General features: G+C 48.4%; 5 protein-coding genes across 7 annotated transcripts; 2 read left to right on the forward strand and 3 right to left on the reverse strand.

Annotated features, from left to right (window-relative positions):
• Window positions 1-1692: 1692 nt before the first annotated feature.
• LOC132265030 (cysteine-rich hydrophobic domain-containing protein 2) lies at window positions 1693-5581 on the reverse strand. The gene is made up of 2 exons (XM_059765430.1): window positions 5061-5581; window positions 1693-3518 (listed from the first exon to the last, which is right to left on the reverse strand). The coding sequence occupies exons 1-2, from the start codon at window positions 5180-5182 to the stop codon at window positions 3140-3142; spliced, it is 501 nt and encodes a 166-aa protein (XP_059621413.1). The 5' UTR covers window positions 5183-5581; the 3' UTR covers window positions 1693-3139.
• A 122-nt stretch (window positions 5582-5703) lies between these two features.
• LOC132265031 (short coiled-coil protein B) lies at window positions 5704-6575 on the forward strand. 2 transcript variants are annotated; one of them, XM_059765432.1, is made up of 3 exons: window positions 5704-5816; window positions 5891-6002; window positions 6073-6575. In XM_059765432.1, the coding sequence occupies exons 2-3, from the start codon at window positions 5957-5959 to the stop codon at window positions 6411-6413; spliced, it is 387 nt and encodes a 128-aa protein (XP_059621415.1). In that variant the 5' UTR covers window positions 5704-5816; window positions 5891-5956; the 3' UTR covers window positions 6414-6575. The 2 variants fall into 2 exon arrangements, with proteins under 2 accessions (XP_059621415.1, XP_059621414.1); XM_059765431.1 differs by lacking the exon at window positions 5704-5816 and having other exon boundaries at window positions 5824-6002.
• Window positions 6576-6872: 297 nt separating this feature from the next.
• LOC132265025 (zinc finger MYM-type protein 4) lies at window positions 6873-13412 on the forward strand. Of its 2 annotated transcripts, none has more exons than XM_059765423.1 (7): window positions 6873-8741; window positions 8807-11344; window positions 11815-11989; window positions 12058-12394; window positions 12487-12744; window positions 12815-12914; window positions 12990-13412. In XM_059765423.1, exons 1-7 carry the CDS (start codon window positions 7294-7296, stop codon window positions 13162-13164), a joined length of 5031 nt encoding a protein of 1676 aa, XP_059621406.1. In that variant the 5' UTR covers window positions 6873-7293; the 3' UTR covers window positions 13165-13412. The 2 variants fall into 2 exon arrangements, with proteins under 2 accessions (XP_059621406.1, XP_059621408.1); XM_059765425.1 differs by having other exon boundaries at window positions 12818-12914.
• Window positions 13403-14508, reverse strand: LOC132265028 (large ribosomal subunit protein bL19m). The gene is made up of 2 exons (XM_059765428.1): window positions 14393-14508; window positions 13403-14321 (listed from the first exon to the last, which is right to left on the reverse strand). Exons 1-2 carry the CDS (start codon window positions 14448-14450, stop codon window positions 13456-13458), a joined length of 924 nt encoding a protein of 307 aa, XP_059621411.1. The 5' UTR covers window positions 14451-14508; the 3' UTR covers window positions 13403-13455.
• Window positions 14444-17695, reverse strand: LOC132265029 (methyl-CpG-binding domain protein 2). The gene is made up of 2 exons (XM_059765429.1): window positions 17489-17695; window positions 14444-15081 (listed from the first exon to the last, which is right to left on the reverse strand). The coding sequence occupies exons 1-2, from the start codon at window positions 17563-17565 to the stop codon at window positions 14598-14600; spliced, it is 561 nt and encodes a 186-aa protein (XP_059621412.1). The 5' UTR covers window positions 17566-17695; the 3' UTR covers window positions 14444-14597.
• Between the last annotated feature and the right edge of the window lie 11 nt (window positions 17696-17706).

Consider the following 17706-nt stretch of genomic DNA (forward strand, 5'->3'; position numbering starts at 1 on the left):
ACGATTTGTGCTCGTAATTTCAAGAATTATGATTCATCCAAAATGTCTCTTTTTTCTCCCCATCTCAAGTTTCTCGTGAAAATTGTCGACGAAAATATTTTGCAGCACTTTAATAACATGCAAATAAAAACTATCTGATGCATGTTTATGTAAAGCGAAGTCAGGGCGGCCGTGGTGCAGTCGGTAGAGAACCAGACTGAGGACATCACGGTCGTGTGTTCGATCCCCATCACTTGCAAATGATCGAACACAACAGATGCGAAAAATATTAAGCCCTTCAATGGCAAATATAAAATTCCAGCCCAATTAAGGTTGCTGTTAAATGTTCCAACTGAAGTAGAAACTTCTGTGGAAGTGTATTTCGCATCTGTCCTTACTTATAGATGGGCACACTACCAGACTGGTGTCGCTTGTAAATAGCGATATCGTCTGCAAACACGCCCAAGGCCAAGCTCTGCTAGTCTGTGAATTTGACTGGCTCACTTTGAAAGCCTTGCCCTCTGATTGGGAAAAAATCAGAGGATAACCGGGGGGAGAGGGACGACATAAATAAAAATAAGATATCAATGAAAGTCACAGGCCAAAGCTGTTACCGTCTGAAAGGTAACTGGGGATGGGGATGACTGGTTAGCTTTGGGTCTTGGCCCTTAAATGGGAAAATTTTCCTGGGGATGCATAAAGGGCCCGTCAGATGGCCTGGATGCCGTGGAGCAAGATTTCTTGTACCACCCCCATTTCTAATCTAATCTAATCCATGTAAAGCGAAACGTCTTATCACTGTTAAATATGTTGAGAAACTTGAGAAATGAAAATTTGCATCCGCTTTTAAAGAAACCGGTCATCTTTGCGTACGCAAGACGCACTTTTAGATATTTTTAGTTTGCCAAAAAGAGACAATTTTCCCGTTTTTCAAAAGTTACAAATTTTGTGAAGTGAAACATTTCATCGTTATCCTGATTATGAGTGATAAAATTCAAATTCAAAGGATCGATAAATGAAATTTCATGGTTTTTAGACCTCAAAAGACAACAGAGAGAAAATTTTGGATTGCAAAAATAATTAAATTAAGAGCAAGAAAGCTTGATCTTGAAATATTTGATGTCTTCAACAGACACAACAGACTTTTAAATAGATCCATTGAATTGATCTTTATCAACACGAACTGTCTTGGGATTTGCTCAGAACGTCAAAGAACCGAAATGTTCCAAAATAGTTGACCTATTTAGAAAACCAGATCATTATTAGACACTTTAGAGACATCAGCATTTCTAATGAAGTGATTGAGAACTGATTTCCTGTGTAGAATAGCCAACAGGAACTGCACTCTAAATAGAATCGGCAATAATTCAGACTAATTGAACAATGTTTGCAAGTGCAAATCGAAAAACTGTATATATTTGAGTGCAGATAATTGGAATATTCAGGAATATGCTGACTAGAGAGAGAGTGGAGCACAATCAGTCCATAGGCAAATAAACAATCGTGATCATGTACACTTGTCTCGGCCAAATATTTAATCAACTGCTCTTCTCAGCGGGCGAAATTCGAGTGGAGCAATATTGAGATGTGTCGGGAGGCCTGAACAGGGGCGAAAATGCAGAGCAGGAGAAAAGCACGAGCGGAGATAAAGAGTGATCACAAAATGCTCAACCACAAGCGCTTCGATCGCGTCACATCGACAATCAAAAGTGCTCTTTTATCTCATTATTACATTTATTAAGTGATAATTGCATAATTAATATAAAATGCGCACTTTTTACACCATTTCTCACTGTTTCTCCCTTTCCTCAGCGTAATCTCGTCCACAGTATATTTACTTCACACTCTCTTTCCCTTTTCGCAAAATGCCACTCAAACACACTATTTCTCTCTCATTCTTACTCTCCCCACATCTCAAGATTCACATTCATTTATGCCTCCTTGCGCGCTCTTTCTCCCTTATCTCCCTCCCTTGATTTGTTTTGTAAGTCATAATCGGTGTATTTGTGGGATTTTCGCTCTTGTGTAAAGGCAATATTTTTTCATATTTAATTCTCCTCTTACAATGTATACATTCCACTCTTTTCTCCCCCATTCATTAAAGCAAAACTTCCAATTCAACAAGTTTCTTATTAGTCAGCCACTATTTACAGGGTCGTTCAATGAAATTCAATACAGAGTAAAATTTATCATTAATCAAAAGTGATATTTTTCAGATTCCTCTCTTCAACGTAATTCTACACTGGCGGTGATATATCATTTGACTTGTGTTCGTCAACAGAAATTGTCCAGTTCAACGTCAACTACAAAAAAAAATGGTTTTTTTCATCTTCTTCTCATCACGTATAAAAGAGAACAAATTCTAGAATCGATATATTAACTAAGAGAAATAATCAATATATAGAAAAATAGTATAAATCAAGCTTCTTTCTTCCTCAATATAGTTTTTCTCCATTGTGTGCTACAAATATAGTGTTTCGATTAGCAATTAGTCAGCCTCAATCAGTAAACTATAATGTTTGTAAAAATGATATTTAACAATCCACTCTTCACTTAAATCTCTTCTCTTCAATCTAACACAATATAATTCTCATCGTATCTCTTTCCACTTTTCTGCCCTCCCTTTTCATTCCACTCCTCCTCCTCTTCCAACCTCTGCAATTAACACTATAATCAAAAATATTCCATAAAACTCTTCAATTCAAATTTACTGTTCCTTGTTTTGAGAACAAAATTTTCCTCAACTCAACTATTCGCAATTTCCTCACTTAATCATGTGCATCGCCCGCAATTTTGCCTACTCTCTGTGGGATAATTCAATCGACAGCTCTTCAGCTTTGCGTGAAAACACTCCGCTTATCCAAGGGAGCATCTGAGAACAATCAATTAGCGTTAATGTGTGATAATGAATTGATTACATATGGTAAAACGAGACTTCTTCTCTTCATCGTAATTTTGCCAAAAAGAGATTTTTTTTTCTTGCACTAATTATCGTGTCACTACAAGGCATTCGTGATCCATTCGTCAATTCGCTCTCCTTCGCCTAAAATCTCTCTTCTCTCTCTCTCTCTATTGTCAATTGGGCGCAATAATCCTCCACTGTCCTTTAACTACATATGTACACGTCTCTCAGCATTGGTATCGTGGGCATCAGAAGCGCCTAGTCTGGCCGATAGATGGGTATCTTGGGTATGAACTCTATCAGCAGCACGTACTCCATCATGGAGTTGGAGTCGCACTGCTGCTTCGTGAGGCGCCAATGCAGGCCCAGCTTCTGGTACAGATGGCTGTTCTCCCACTCCAGCAGCTTGTCCAGCGTGTTCTGCGTGCGCTTGCTGAGGCATATCACAGGCCAGAGAGAGCATCCCAGCGTGCAGCAGCAGCACATGCAGCCGCAGAACAGCCACTTCACGTTCATCGGCAGGGTCTTCTTCAGCACGGCGTTGATCCGCCCAATCGTGGCCTTAAACTCCTCCGGCGCCACGCGCGACACCAGCCCGGACGGGAATTCGCTGTTGAAGCGATTGCTCAGGCCGAATCTGCAACGACAGGACAAAGTCACTCTTTCTATACACTCGAGACAATGGCGCGATAAAAGCACTCTTTCGCAACACTCGACCTCATCAGCCGTCGCTCTGGGGATTTCTTGTGCATATTTGCAGGAGATTTCCTCGAGAATTTGCTCTGAATTTGGGTCAGTGGAAGTCAAAATGAAGCACGTGTCTTGTACTCTAGCGTTCTTCTATGAATTGTTAAATTATTATCGAATATTCTCAATCTCAAAACCTCTTCACGTTGATTTTCGAGGCAAACTTAAGTCTATTATTACTTCTTCAAAGAAATAATACGTTTACTAATAACACTTAATTGATGTTCTTGGTGCTCAAGTGGTGGAGAAGAGCTTTTCCAACCCCTCTAGGTTTCTGAACACCCATTTTCCCTGAGCATTGAGTGTGAACCAACTTAAATGCACAGAACGACAATCGTATAAATTCACTCTTTTGGCCAAAAACATGCTCATTTGACAATGTGCCGAATTCTCTTTTGCATTCTTGTTTATTTGGGGCATTGCGCAGAGTTCATTTACACCTATTTACACCACATTCATCTCCACCACCCCCATTTATGTGCTTGCCAGAGTAAAAATTCAGTTGCAACATCCGGAAAACACTCTCCATCAAGTGATCTTCATCAAGTTCGTGTTTATATAAATTTTCGACAATTACGCATTTTTCGTGAGCTGTATTCTAATTGGATTGCTTGCGTCAGAACATTGCCGAACCAATTAGACTGGCGGAGAAAGATTTCTTCCCAAAACAAAGAGCGAGTCACAAAACAGGTAAACTTGTGCAGTTTCAAGCCACATGCCATGAATCACGCACACGAAGATTGTGCCTGTGAAACACTTTTCCTCAATTCTCAGTAGAATCATTCACTCTCTTTCTATTTCTCTTTCTCTGCACCTTTATCTCGATCTTTATTATGTATTTGTGCAGCTTTGCGAAAGGCAAAACTCGCTAATTTACAATCTCGTGCGCGTCGTTTTCAAGAGAGAAATGGCAAAAGTGGTATTTTTGTCCATTTCATACACAAACAACGAGAGCGAATTGAAAAATCCTTTTTCTGTGTGTTTTGCCAGATTCGATTCAGAGGATAGAAAAGTCACAGCAAACAATCGAAAATTAGCAAGCAAATAAAGGATCTCAATGCGTACAAGAAGCTAAACGCTGTTTTCTGTGGCTTCAGTCGCATTCGCATCGCAATTCCACTGTAATTTCATGCGTAATTTATCTTCGGAAGTAACAATGAGCGAGATTGTGTATTCGCCTGATGGCTTTTTCTTTCAAATCAACGCAGAAGAGACACCTTACGAAACGCACTCGAGTGCGCGCCTCCCGAGAAGGTGGAAAACAAGAGTGTTTGCAATGCTTTGTGTGGCACAATAAGCACGAGAAATGCCAGAAATGTGCGGCATGATAATGGGAACGGAATTGGATGCATCACAAAGAATCCCCACTCGACGGACTTGGTGTTATTTTGGGGCCACGCGCGACCAGCCTGGGTCATCCCGCGATACTCACACTGTCATATTCCCAGCACCGCGGATCACAATGGGTTCCGGGACCAGTGTGGCGTGCATCTGGTCCTCCAGGTTGTCGTCGATGATCTCCTCCTCCTCGTAGATCGCGTCAAAGTCGGCCATCTTGCAGGACAGTCGCGGGGGCGCCTCGAGGAACGCTGTCACACTGACAAAGGGCAGAAGAAGTGGGCGCTACGCAGGGACAGACATGGCCGGCCTGCCCATCCACTGCACGGACACTTCAGGTGGGCCCCACTGGACAGTCTGGAGTACCGCTTAAGCGTGTGGGGGCGCGGGAAAGGTGAAAAATCGGGGGCAGAAGGTCACCCAAAACAAGAAAGTCAACAGAGCTCTCGCGGCGTTCACAGGCAGATTTCCGCGATTCACACTACATCACAGTGTCCTCGTGAGCCTCCGTGGCCTCTTTGTCGTCATTTTATCGCGACTCTGGCACGAAATCACTGAGAAAATGCTCAATTTTCACTCTCTTTGTGGCGTTTTACGAAGCCTCCACACTGACAGCTCAGCCAATCCCACTCGGGCAACCCTAAACACCCCCAAATTTGTCGCTCAGTTCGCCAAATTATTCCGCAAGGTGGCGTTCAGCGCCTTAATTTATGATGTTTTCTCACGATTTCCAGCTTTTCACGTACACGAGAATTGAAGACTTTTCACATCTAATAGCCAGCAATAACCTCTGAATTTAGGAAAAAATGTTTTCCGCGCAAAAACACATGTGAAGGAAAACAGCGATTTCGTAAGAATCCTCTGCAGATTTGTCCGGTCTACGCTGAGTCGATTGTTATTGGAAAATCTGTCGCTCTCTTGCAGTCACTTTTTCCACCTTTGTTTTTACACACAAATTTCCTCGAATCGCAAAGATTTAGGTGATAAAAAATGTCCTCTACCGACGACATTCCACTGGCGGATGAAGATTCTCAAGGTGCGCGCGGACAAGTCAAGTGAAGCCCGAGAAATTGCATAAAATTCCACCCCCACATTTTCACTTCCAGTCATCATCAACGACGACGAGTCGCTGCCCAGGAACATGGTGAATGGGCGCTCTCTGGACTCACTGCCCAGCACCTTCAGCTCTAGTCCACCTCCGTCGCACAGCCTGGAGGAGCAAGACCTCTCTCCGGACGAGCACGAGGAGAAGGCGCGTCTCATCACGCAAGTTCTGGAGCTGCAGAACACCCTCGATGATCTCTCCCAGCGCGTGGACAGCGTGAAGGAGGAGAACCTGAAGCTGCGATCAGAGAACCAGGTGCTAGGCCAGTACATTGAGAACCTAATGTCTGCCTCGTCGGTGTTTCAATCCACCACGCCCAGCGCCAATCCCAAGAAGAAGTAGACGAAATACTCCCGGACTAATTTTCCTCAACACACCAAAGAGATCGATTTACTCATTATGCTTCTAAAGAATCGCGCTCTCTGTCACGCCCTGCGATAATTAAGTTTTATTACTGTACAATTTACAATAATCACGCTTAAATACAGAAGATTAACACGAAAATGGGATGAAAACTGATTTGATTTGATCAGATAAGAAGTTTCCCATGGACGAGTCTAATAAGATTCCTTGCCATCTACTTCTTCAACGGGGAAAGTCATAATGACTTTGCCAAGGGGCGATTAATTCAGTCTTTTCATCGGAAAAATGTATGCTATTCTCAGAGTTTCGTGGGTCATGAATAAAATAATGTGAAATGTGGGTTGAAAAGGTGCGAAGAATTGAATAAAGAACTACAAAGAGCCATGAAAAAAATGGAAAATTTTTCTCCAAGTTGACACGTCGAGCACACTCGCGGCGCTGCCATCGGTTAGTTCTGACAACATCATAGCCGCCATTATCTCATTGGGGTAGTCGCTTGTTGGAAAAATGCATTTTTCCTGAGAGATATCGCAGATCCCAGTGGAAAAGTGTTCGCAAGTGTGTCGCGTGAGCGCGTGGAGTGAGATTGTGATAAAAAGTGCGCGGTGGCGAGTGTATTTAGTGCGCAGGGGGCGGAAAACAATTGGGTGCAGGGAGAGCGTCCTCTTTAGCGCGCCATCTGGCTGTAGCGGCCATTGTGAAAATAAATAGTCTCGCACACCCCCAACGCAGCTCGTGGAACCGCCTCGAGTCCGGTTCCGCACAGGATATCCGTGGAGAGACTTGCGCGGCTGCGTCCGCGAGACTCCTGCGCCACTGGCGCCCCCTTTGCCCGGCGGAGCAGCGCGGTTGACGTTTGATGGAAGAAGAAGATCGGCAGCCGCTCGAGAGCGCGGCAATGGACACTCCGGCGGAGGTGGTTGAGTCAGTGGAGCCTCAGAAGGAGCCAGAGAAGGAGGCCGTGGTGGAGCAGCAGCTGAATAATGTGGATGGGAAGCACACGGCCGAGGAGGAGCAGGAAGCGGAAGCGGCGCCGCCTGAGGAGAGTCCAAAGGAGCAGGCAAATAACGTGGATGCTGTAGTGAATGCGGAGGGGGTGGAAGAGGAGTCTCAGGAGGAGGAGCAGCAGCCTGCGGAGGCTGAGACTTCGCAGGACGCCGCTCCGCAGAGTGTGGAGACGTCTAATGACGTGGAGATGAAAGACACTTCCGAGGACAACACTCAGGAGGATTTACATGCGTCGGAGGAGGTGAATGTGGCCGAGGGAGTGCCGCAGACGGAAGAGGAGAAGGCAGAGCAGCTGAGGCAGCTGCAAGAGGACGATCCTTTCGCCTCGGCAGAGCCCGAAGAAGAGCCAATGGACACCGCGGAGAACTGTGAGAGTGTCGATGGCGCCAGTCAATCGCCGACGCCAATGGAGACGGCGAATTCCGGAGACGAGGAGACACACAAGTCGGGCGATGAAGCCCACAAGTCAGGGGATGAAGCGACGGCAGCGGAGGAGCCGCCAGCGCGAGAGCAAGAGGCGGTAGAGGGGAATCGGGATCAAGAGAAGAGCCAAAGCGATGATCTCTTCGATTCTCTGCACGAGGAGGCGAGAAAGTCGCCGGCGCCGCTTGAGGACACTGTCGAACAGCCGGACAGTGTGCAGAGAATGGAGTTCGAGGATGATGAGCCTCCTGCCGATGATGCGACAGCGGCTGCGGATGAAGCTGATGAGGAGAGACACGATGAGAATGCGGACGAAGCGCCTGCGGAGGAGGACGAAGGCGGTGGCGATGAGGAGGTGTGTCTCATTCCGGATGAGGAGCGAGAGATCTCTGAGGCCGAGAGGGAGGCACTGTTGGCCCAGGAAGCGGCAGAGAAGGCGCAGGAGGAGGAGAGGGCGGATGATGACGGGAGTGAGGAGAATCGGCAGGCAGAGGAGGCTGGCCCCGAGGAGGAGGGCGTGAACGCCGAGGGGCAGCCGGATGAGAATGATGTGACACACGAGGACTCCTCTGCGCAGCACGATGTCGGCATGGAGGCAGCGGAAGCCACGACGCTGGCGGCAAATGAGATTCGCGAGGAGGCGCAGGCGACCAAGGAGCCTGTGGAGTGTGTGCAGTGCAAGAAGTCGCTGAATTGCGCCTTCTCCGTGCTGCAGGAGGGCGAGCCAAAGAGTCTGTGCGCCCTGGAGTGCGTGGAGGAGTTCAGGAAGGCCAACGAGGGCACGGAATTCACGGTGCAGCGCCAGAAGTTGTCCATTTACATCATTCTGGAGACGGGAAAGACGTGCGCTCAGTGCAGCACCATCAAATTATGCAAGTAAGTGGTGGGATTGGTTCACGATGTGATCTCTGGGTTGATTCTCTGTTGTTGTCTCTCGGCAGATATCGCTTCAGGAAGACGGCCAATGCGGAGTACAGCTTCCTGTGCGACCAGCCGTGTCTCAATGCGTTCATTGTGCTGCAGACGGAGCAGAAGTGTGTCGTTATTCGGAGGAAGTATTTGATTGAGGATGTTCCGGTGAGCGATGATGAGGAGATGAGGAAGTGCTATCAATGCACAGACGACAAGGCGTGCCGATTCGTGTTTCGCCAGGATGAGGATGAGTTCTTCCTGTGTCAGGAGGATTGTGTGAATCTGCTGCTACTGGAGCAGCCGGATCGCTTCAGGCTGAAGAGACGCGCCACGACGGTGAGAGTGAGGGATTTGCCGAAGGAGAGTGGCGGCTCGGCCACTGTGATCTCCAATTCTGCCCCAGTTCAGGGGGATCTGGAGACTTTTGGGCCCGATTCGTCACAGTTGGTGGCCAGGACGCCTGAGGAGGTGGAGCAGGCGAGAATTGAGCGAGAGCAGAGCTTCCTGCGCGTCTGTGTGCAGTGCTTCAGCCAGGTGACGCCCAATGAGAAGAGCATCATCTGGGAGACGATGGACTACTGCAATGAGACGTGCCTGCAATCCTACCAGGGCATGATGCTGGGCAGCTGCAGTTTGTGTGGCATGGCGACGCCGACGGCGAGCATTGGGAAGTACTGCGTGCGCTTCGGCTATCAGATCCGGCAGTTCTGCCAAACATCGTGTCTGGCGGTGTTCAAGAAGGGGCTGAAGATGTGCTCGTACTGCCATGAGAACATGGTGGACAAGACGGGCATCCTGGCGGCGATTGGACCCACGCAATTCAAGGACTTCTGCTCGAACGAGTGCAAGGATGGCTTCCTGACGGTGGTGATGGGCAAGAAGCGCCACACGGTGGCGGATTGTGGTGTGTGCAGGAACAAGAAGCCGGTGCGCAAGGAGGTGATCATGGACGGTGTGACATTCAAGCTGTGCTGCAATGCCTGCTTCTCCGCATTTAGTTTTGTCAACAATCTCACGGCGGATCAGTGCAAGTTGTGCAATAAGTACTTTGAGCGCAAGGGCAGCGTCTCATTCACCATCTATGAGGACTTTACGCCGAACATCTTCTGCTCGAAGATCTGCTTCAATCTCTACATTGTGCAGAATCGCAAGATTGTGCCGTGCGCGTGGTGCAAAGTGAAAAAGTACAACTTTGACATGCTGAGACGCGGTTCTGGTGGCAAATCCAGTCTCTTCTGCTCCACATCATGTCTCGCGATGTACGACATGCCGAAGCTCACGATTCCCGGGAAGAAGGGTGTGTGCGACAATTGCTCGTCCAAGGGCGCGCCGCAGTATCACTTGACCATGTCGGATGGGTCGATGAGGAACTTCTGCACGTACCAGTGCGTGATGGCGTTTCAGAGTCAATTCGGGAAGCGACCGCTCACGCTCAGTTCGCCGGAGGACGACGCGCGACCGGTGCCGGCGGGCCTGCCGAAGCGCGTGAAGTCGTCGTCGGGCCAGAAGGCCACTCCGCAGGGTGACACATCTCAAGCGACTGCCAAAGCCTCGGCTCCGGCGTCCAAGAGCGCGGCAACGCCCAAGAACGCCCAACCGTCTGTACCTGTAATCGCAAAGGTCACATCTCTGTCGCCGATGGTGACGCGCACCCGTGGACGCCCGCCCAAGAACAGCCTCCCGGCCAACAATGACGCCTCGCTGAGCAATGACTTCACGCGATTCATCGAGGCGCAGCCCAGAGTTGTTCTGCAGCGCACAGAATTGTCCCACTTGCGTCCTCCAACGCCGCCACTGTCGGCGGCTCGTGTCGCCCCAGCACGGCCGACAATCCGTGTGTCGTCGTCTTCGAAGTCTGTGCAGACGGTGGCGCAGCCGGCGCCGCCGGCGCGCGTGGAGCACAAGACCCAGGTGGTCACTGTGGCGCCGCCGCCGAAGCCCGTGGCCAACATGGCGACGTCTTGCAAGCCGCTGCACGTGTCCAAGAGCATCACGTGCCGCCCGAAGACGGAGGAGGCCGAGTGCCAGACGGACGATCACCTGCAGAGGAAGATCGTCATCCCGATTCCTGTGCCCATGTACGTTCCCTCGCCCATGCACATGTACTCGATGCCCGTGCCGGTGCCAATTCCCATCCCCATCCCAATTCCCGTGCCCATCTTCGTGCCAACGACGCGCAACTCCGCGGCGGGCATTATGAAGGAGATCAAGAAGATCCAGGACAAGATGCCAACGGACCCCTTCGAGGCGGAGCTGCTGATGATGGCCGAGATGGTGGCGGGCGACAAGAAGAAGGCGGACAGCGACTCGGAGTCGGACGCCGAGGAGGCGCCCGAGGACGCGTTCGCGCAGGAGAACATTGAGACGGGCAATGCCTTCGGCGAGGACATGCTGCAGATGGCCCTGAAGATGGCCACGGAGTACGAGGAGCCCCCGGTGGATCTCGAGTCGGCGATGACGGCCAACACAATCACGCCCGGCGCCCATCCGCAGCACCTCGGCGAGAGTGTCATCGAGCAGCACAACACTCTGCATCAGCACCATCTCATGCTGATGGAGCAGCAGAGGTGAGTGACTCTCATATTGATTTTCCAAGGCTTTCCTGTGGGGATTTGTTGCGGCTTACTGGAGGCGTCCCATCAGAGTTGAAGTGTGTCTAGATGGGGATGATTTAACACTAGATTCACCAAGAAGATTGAGATTGAATCTTGCCAAATTGTCTTGTATATGAGTTCATAAACAGTGATTTTCATGACTGAAATTTCTACTTAACACTAACAAAACGCTTTGTGGCCACTGTGGCCAAATTTGTATTTCAAGCCACGCTTTATTGTCTATTGTATTATTGAAATGGCTTTCATTTGGCGCAAACAACATCTGAAAATAGTTAATTAGTTTATTCTTAATTCGCAATCAACGAAAAATTACCCTCCAAAGCACTTAATATAAATGTTGAGAATTTTATCTTTCATCTACATAAGTGAGACACTTAGCAGCTCTGTTTCTAATCCACCCCCAATCCATATTTCATGAGCAGACAAGCTGAGATGGCAGTCGGAAGAGGCCGGAAACGCGCCACGCCCGCCTCGAGGAACACTCGACCGGCGCCTGTGAAGCGTCAGCGGCGGAATGAGAACGTCGTGCCGACGCCGCCGCAGCCGGAACCGCCAAGGGAGCCGGCGGAGAAACCGGACGCGAACATGTGCTTGAAGGTTTGTTCGCGAAGTTGTGGAGGATTTTCCTTTGTGCTGTGCTGATTCTGTGCCTGTCTTCTTTGCAGTACACGTTCGGCGTGAATGCCTGGAAGCAGTGGGTGCTGTCGAAGAATGCTGACCTGGAGAAGAGCACGCTGAGGCGAAAGCCCTTCAAGTCGGATTTGCTGCAACTCACGGCGGACGAGCTGAACTACTCGCTGTGTCTGTTTGTGAAGGAAGTGAGGAAGCCGAACGGCAGTGAATATGCGCCGGATACAATTTACTACCTTGTGCTGGGCATTCAGCAGTATCTGTACGAGAACAATCGAATTGACAACATCTTCACTGATCCGTACTATGAGAAATTCACCGATTGTCTCGACGAGGTGGCGAGAAAGTTCTCAGTTCTCTACAATGATTCTCGTGAGTGGTCAAGACTTTGTCAATTGCGTGTGTGTTTGTGTGTGTGTTTAAGAGATGTTTCTCAAGCTGTTTCTCTCTCTCTTTGTGTGCAGAGTACATCGTGACTCGTGTGGAGGAGGAGCACTTGTGGGAGTGCAAACAATTGGGCGCCCATTCGCCTCATGTTCTGTTGAGCACCCTCATGTTCTTCAACACGAAGCACTTCAATCTCACCACTGTGGAGGAGCACATGGAGCTCTCATTTTCGCACATCATGAAGCACTGGAAGAGGAATCCCAATGCGCCAGGCGCGGCCAAGTTGCCGGGATCCAGGAATGTCTTACTCAGGTTTTATCCACCTCAAGCGAACGGTGAGTCTCTTAATTCAGTTTGTCGTGCTTTTGTGGGGGTGGAAAATGACATTCTGTGTCTCTTGTGCAGAAGGCAACAATCGCAAGAAGAGAGTTTACGAGCAGCAGGAAAATGAACAAAATCCGCTTCGATGTCCTGTGAAGCTCTACGAGTTCTATTTATCCAAATGGTGAGTAAATAATGCAGGAAATCGAAGACTGGGCAGAACGTGCGCTAAATACACAATTCTCTCTACTCTTTGCAGTCCCGAGAGCGTCAAGACACGAAATGATATCTTCTACCTGCAGCCGGAGCGCTCGTGCGTGCCAGACTCGCCCGTGTGGTATTCAACGCAAGCGCTCGGCCGTGAGTCACTCACGAAGATGCTGCATCGCGTGAAGATGGTGAAGGAGATCAACATTGCGCTCCTCACGAGCTAAGCGAGTCTCCGAGAAGAACTGTAGCCATATTTCAGAGGAGGAAGTGAAGAGGAAACTAGGACAGAGAGAGAGAGAGAGAAAGGATGAAATTGAGGAGTGACTGTCTGTGGAATATTTTGATGTTGTAAAACAAAAGGAGAGAATGGTAGAAGAGATGAAAACTTTCATTTATGATGGACTTTAACGTAAGGAAGAAGTTGAAGTAATAATTACAATTTAATAATAAAATGAGACAGAATGAAATAGAATGAGGACTTTATTTCCGCTCTCGACACTACAAATGGCCACGCTTTAGGCCTTCTTTGGCCGATGGAAGACCTTCTTGCGCTTCATCTTCTTCCGCATGAGCTCCAGCTGGTGCAATTCCGTGTACACCTCGGAGTACACGGCGTTCTGCTCCTCCTCGGGGATCGTCTTGCGGTACTGCTTCATCAGGTCGTACTTCTCCCACGGCTCCAGTCTTGCGTGCCACTTCCGGATGCGCTTCGGGTTGAGATACTCCATGATGTTGGCGATGCCCTTCAGCTCCTGCCTCTCCCACCTCTCTAGCCACGGTCGTGGCTTCAGGATAGCCTTCAGCGGATTCACCGGCACCTCGGCGCCGTCTGGCAACAGCTCAGGCTCCATGTCCATGTCGAACGTGGAGAACTCCGGCAGACAGTCGCGCAGGTAGAGGAGTTTGTCGTCCAGTCGCTTCTCCAGGCGCAGCACCTCGATCTTCTGGATGGTGGGATCGTACATCTGAAAGTCCACCTCGATGCCCTGGTGATCGATCACGTTGCGCAGGATGAAGGCCGATCGGATACCCGTGAAGTAGCGATCAATGCAAATGCCCACGAAGCGACTCGTCTTGCCGGCGGCGTGCGGATCCGACGACGTCACCGCCATCACGGATCCCACGTAGAACTCAGGGATGTCAATCTGTCGCCTGCGCTTCAGCATGTCCGTCCGCTGCAGCTTCTCCATCAGCGTGTTCCGGTACTCGATGTTCGGATCCGGCAGGAATTCCGGGTAGACATGCCGGAAGTTTGGCGGAATCAGACTGTTCACCACGCGATTCTTCGGGTCGTGCACATCGAAGAACGGCTTGGGGGCTTTGTCAAACCACCGCGAATTCTTGGGTTTCACGATGAAACGCGGATAGGAGCCCTTATTTCCTGTCGGAAGCCGAAAGAAAAACAACAGAGTGAGGTTAAGTGGCCACAGCTCACCCCCAAAATCCACTTACTCTCGCACACAACCAGACACTGATAGATTGACCGGTGAAGCCGGGATGAAATATTCATGATTACCCTTTATTTGAGCATAAAACTACACTATTTTATGATAAAATTAAGAAATCCGCGATCTCCTCTCTGGTCTTATTTTCACATCTCCACCACACCTTCTCGCCAATTCCGCGAGATGGCGCTGGCGGAGCATCTCCCGCCAAATCAATTCTTCAGCATTTCCTGCAATTTCTTCCGCGCCGACGACACTCTGTCCTCCTGCCGCCGGATGTCCTCCTCGCTGATGTTGTAGGAGTACATCAGGGGCTGGTCGGCGTTGAGAAACACACCCGGATTGGCCGCCAGCGCGGATCTGGAGGCTGTCTGGCCGGTGACTGAGTGATTGGACACGTGCAGGGATGTGGCGATGGACTGCAGCAGCGTCGTCTCCGTCACATTCGGCCCCACCGGCTTCAGTCCCTTGTTCATCTCGATCGCCGTGAACTCGTGCCCATCCACGTCGCACGCCCGCAGGCCCTCCAGTCTCTTCTCCCAGAACAGCTGCTTCGGCCGCTCCTGCACGCCGTGCTTCAGCTCAGACTTCACCTTGCTCTCCTGCGTCTTGAACACCGTCACCGGCTGCTTGAAGATCGACGCCGTCTGCCTGATCGGCGGCACCAGAGACACGTCAGTCCGCATCCCGCCTCGGCTGCAGCCGCCAGATGATCCAGAAGATCCAGAGAGCAAATACAAGACAAATGCATTAGTTTCGCCAGAAAACCAGCGGGAAATGCCGCAATAAATGGACAAACATGCGAATGAGACGACAAAATCAATGCCAAGGGGTTTGTCAACCCACAAACTCATGTCACTAATTATAATTTCACATAATTTTTGCGACACGCTTTGTTTGTTTGCTAATCAATCATTATCATTTTAAGGGTCACCAAAGCGCACTGTTAAACATTTTATTCAAATTTCTGACCCATTGTGTTTGTTATGCATAAAATTTAGAAAAATTCCATATAAATACACATTAATGATTTAGAATTTCATCAATTTCCATTGAACTCCCAGTGAAAACAGTGATTAGTGTAAAATGCCGCAAATTCAGAGGAAAAACTCAGTGTTCTTGACAGATCTTGAAGACTTTCCCGTATTCAGAAAAGATAATTTCTCTTTAAAAATCGACGTGAGGTATTTAAGTGAGGAAACACAGAGAAAAGCCGAAAGGGAACTCAATGAAACACCAGACGTGAAGAAAAGAGCCCTAAAAGAACTCAGTCAACTGATTCAAAGTGCTTTTCTCACACTTTTCCCCTCTCTTACAAGTCTAAAATGGCTTTTAATGTCTTTTCAGATGATAAAACTCTAATAATTCCACATGAAAACACAAATTTCCTGCTCAAATTCCTGCGAGCCCGCAAATTTGACGTTTCTGAAGCTCTTAATCTCGTGAAGAACTATTTCAAGTTCAAGAACGAATTCCCGCAACTCTTTCAAAACGTCATTCCGTCGGAATGCGCTAGCATTTTTGCCATGAACGCCGTCATCTTGTCCCCTTTGAAGACTCAACACGGCCACAGAGTCATCATGGCGCAGGCTGAGGCTTGGAATCCCGATGTGCTGCCAATGGAACTCATTGCGGCGATGTTCGTCATCGGCGAAGGACTCTTGATGGAGCCCGAAAGTCAAGTGAACGGATTCGTTACCGTAATCGATTTCAAAGGATTTTCCTACAAACACTTCAAGCACATCACGCTGAGCCTCATGAAGCTCATTATTCGTCTGATAAGCAATGTTTTGCCGGTTTCGGTAAAGGGAATTCACTACGTCAATCAAAATATGTACATAAACATCCTTTATAGGATCGTGAAACCATTTCTACCGAAAGAAATCAATGATATTCTCCACTTTCACGGCAATGATCTGGAAAGTCTTTATGAATTTGTGCCTAAAGAGTGTCTTTTAGAGTGTTTCGGAGGCACAATTCGTCATCCCAAAATTTCAGAAGTGGAATACAGGGAATTTTTGAAGAAATTTGACGAAGAATACATTGCTTACAATTCCTTGGGTTACAGAAAGTTGTGAATTGCGGTATTTAGAGGAATATTAACCACAATATTTCAAGAAATGTGCTCAATTGATTGATTTATGTCAGAAAATTCTAACGGAATTGTATGTTATTTTTTTTAATTTCCTTACTGAATAAAGTCCAAATCATTCTAAATACTTAAATTTTGTGTTTTACAAATATTTGCATCATAATAAGAACATCCAGGAAATATTTGTTTGAAAAAGTCATTTAAGTTATTTTTCACGATATTTTCTGCATTATGTGAATGGAATTCTTTTCAAATTATAATATTTGAATAATAAAATATGAGATTCAGATTAGGGACATGATTTTGTGGACTGACAAACCCCTCTCGAAAATCCTTTCTCTAGAAAAACTTGAGAAAAACTCAACAAAAACGGATGAAATAAAGTGATTTCCACTGAAATGATAACAAATAATTACCGGAAAGGATGGATTTTAGTATATATCGCGAATTGTGCCAATCTGTGTGCTTTTGCTGCTCTTTTCCACCCACAATTTGTCCCTCTTTTGCCACCCCAACAACAATTTCAACGGCCAATTGCGAGCACAGCGGAGGGAATTTAAAATCGTCCGATATATACTAGAGCCCGCGGGCTCTCGGGAAGTCGACAGAGAGAAGGGAGAGAGAAAGAGAGGTCTGCGAACTAAGGGCAGCAGCGGTGGCCAGCGGAGGGCTACCTGTAGTCCGGGAATGGATGGCGCGATTGGCCGGGCGGCAGATTGTCCGGCAGTTTGCGCTTGACGCCCAGAGAGCGCTGAATCAGTGAATGCGACAGGGGGGCGCGCACTGGGTGGCTCTCGGCGACGCCCGGAGACAGATCCATGGCGTCTCCGGGGGCCCCCAAGGGCCGGCCGAGCTGCGGAGTCACCTTCTTAGCGGCTGCTGAGGGCGCTCCACCGGCAGCGGGGCTACACAGAGGCAACAAATGCACGTCAGCGAGGAGGATGAGAGATGAAATGGGGACACAAGCTCTCCACCAGTCGCAGACGGGCCCCCAATCACCCAAACAAGTACCTGATGTAGTACACGTCCACCTTGTCGCGCTGCAGCGTTGACATTTCGGGCTTCTTGCGCTCAATTGAGATATTCATCGTCGGCGGGGATGCTTTGGGGCAGGTTCACGCAAATACTGGACCGAGTGGTGCAGGAAAGCCACGGAAAAATGCAATTTTCTCACCCAGACTCAAGCCATGAAAACACAAAACAAAACACGAAACGTCAAACTTTCGACG

This window comes from Phlebotomus argentipes, unplaced genomic scaffold (genome assembly GCF_947086385.1).
Source record: "Phlebotomus argentipes unplaced genomic scaffold, Phlebotomus argentipes genome assembly contig_2, whole genome shotgun sequence".
NCBI classification, from domain to species: Eukaryota; Metazoa; Arthropoda; class Insecta; order Diptera; family Psychodidae; genus Phlebotomus; species Phlebotomus argentipes.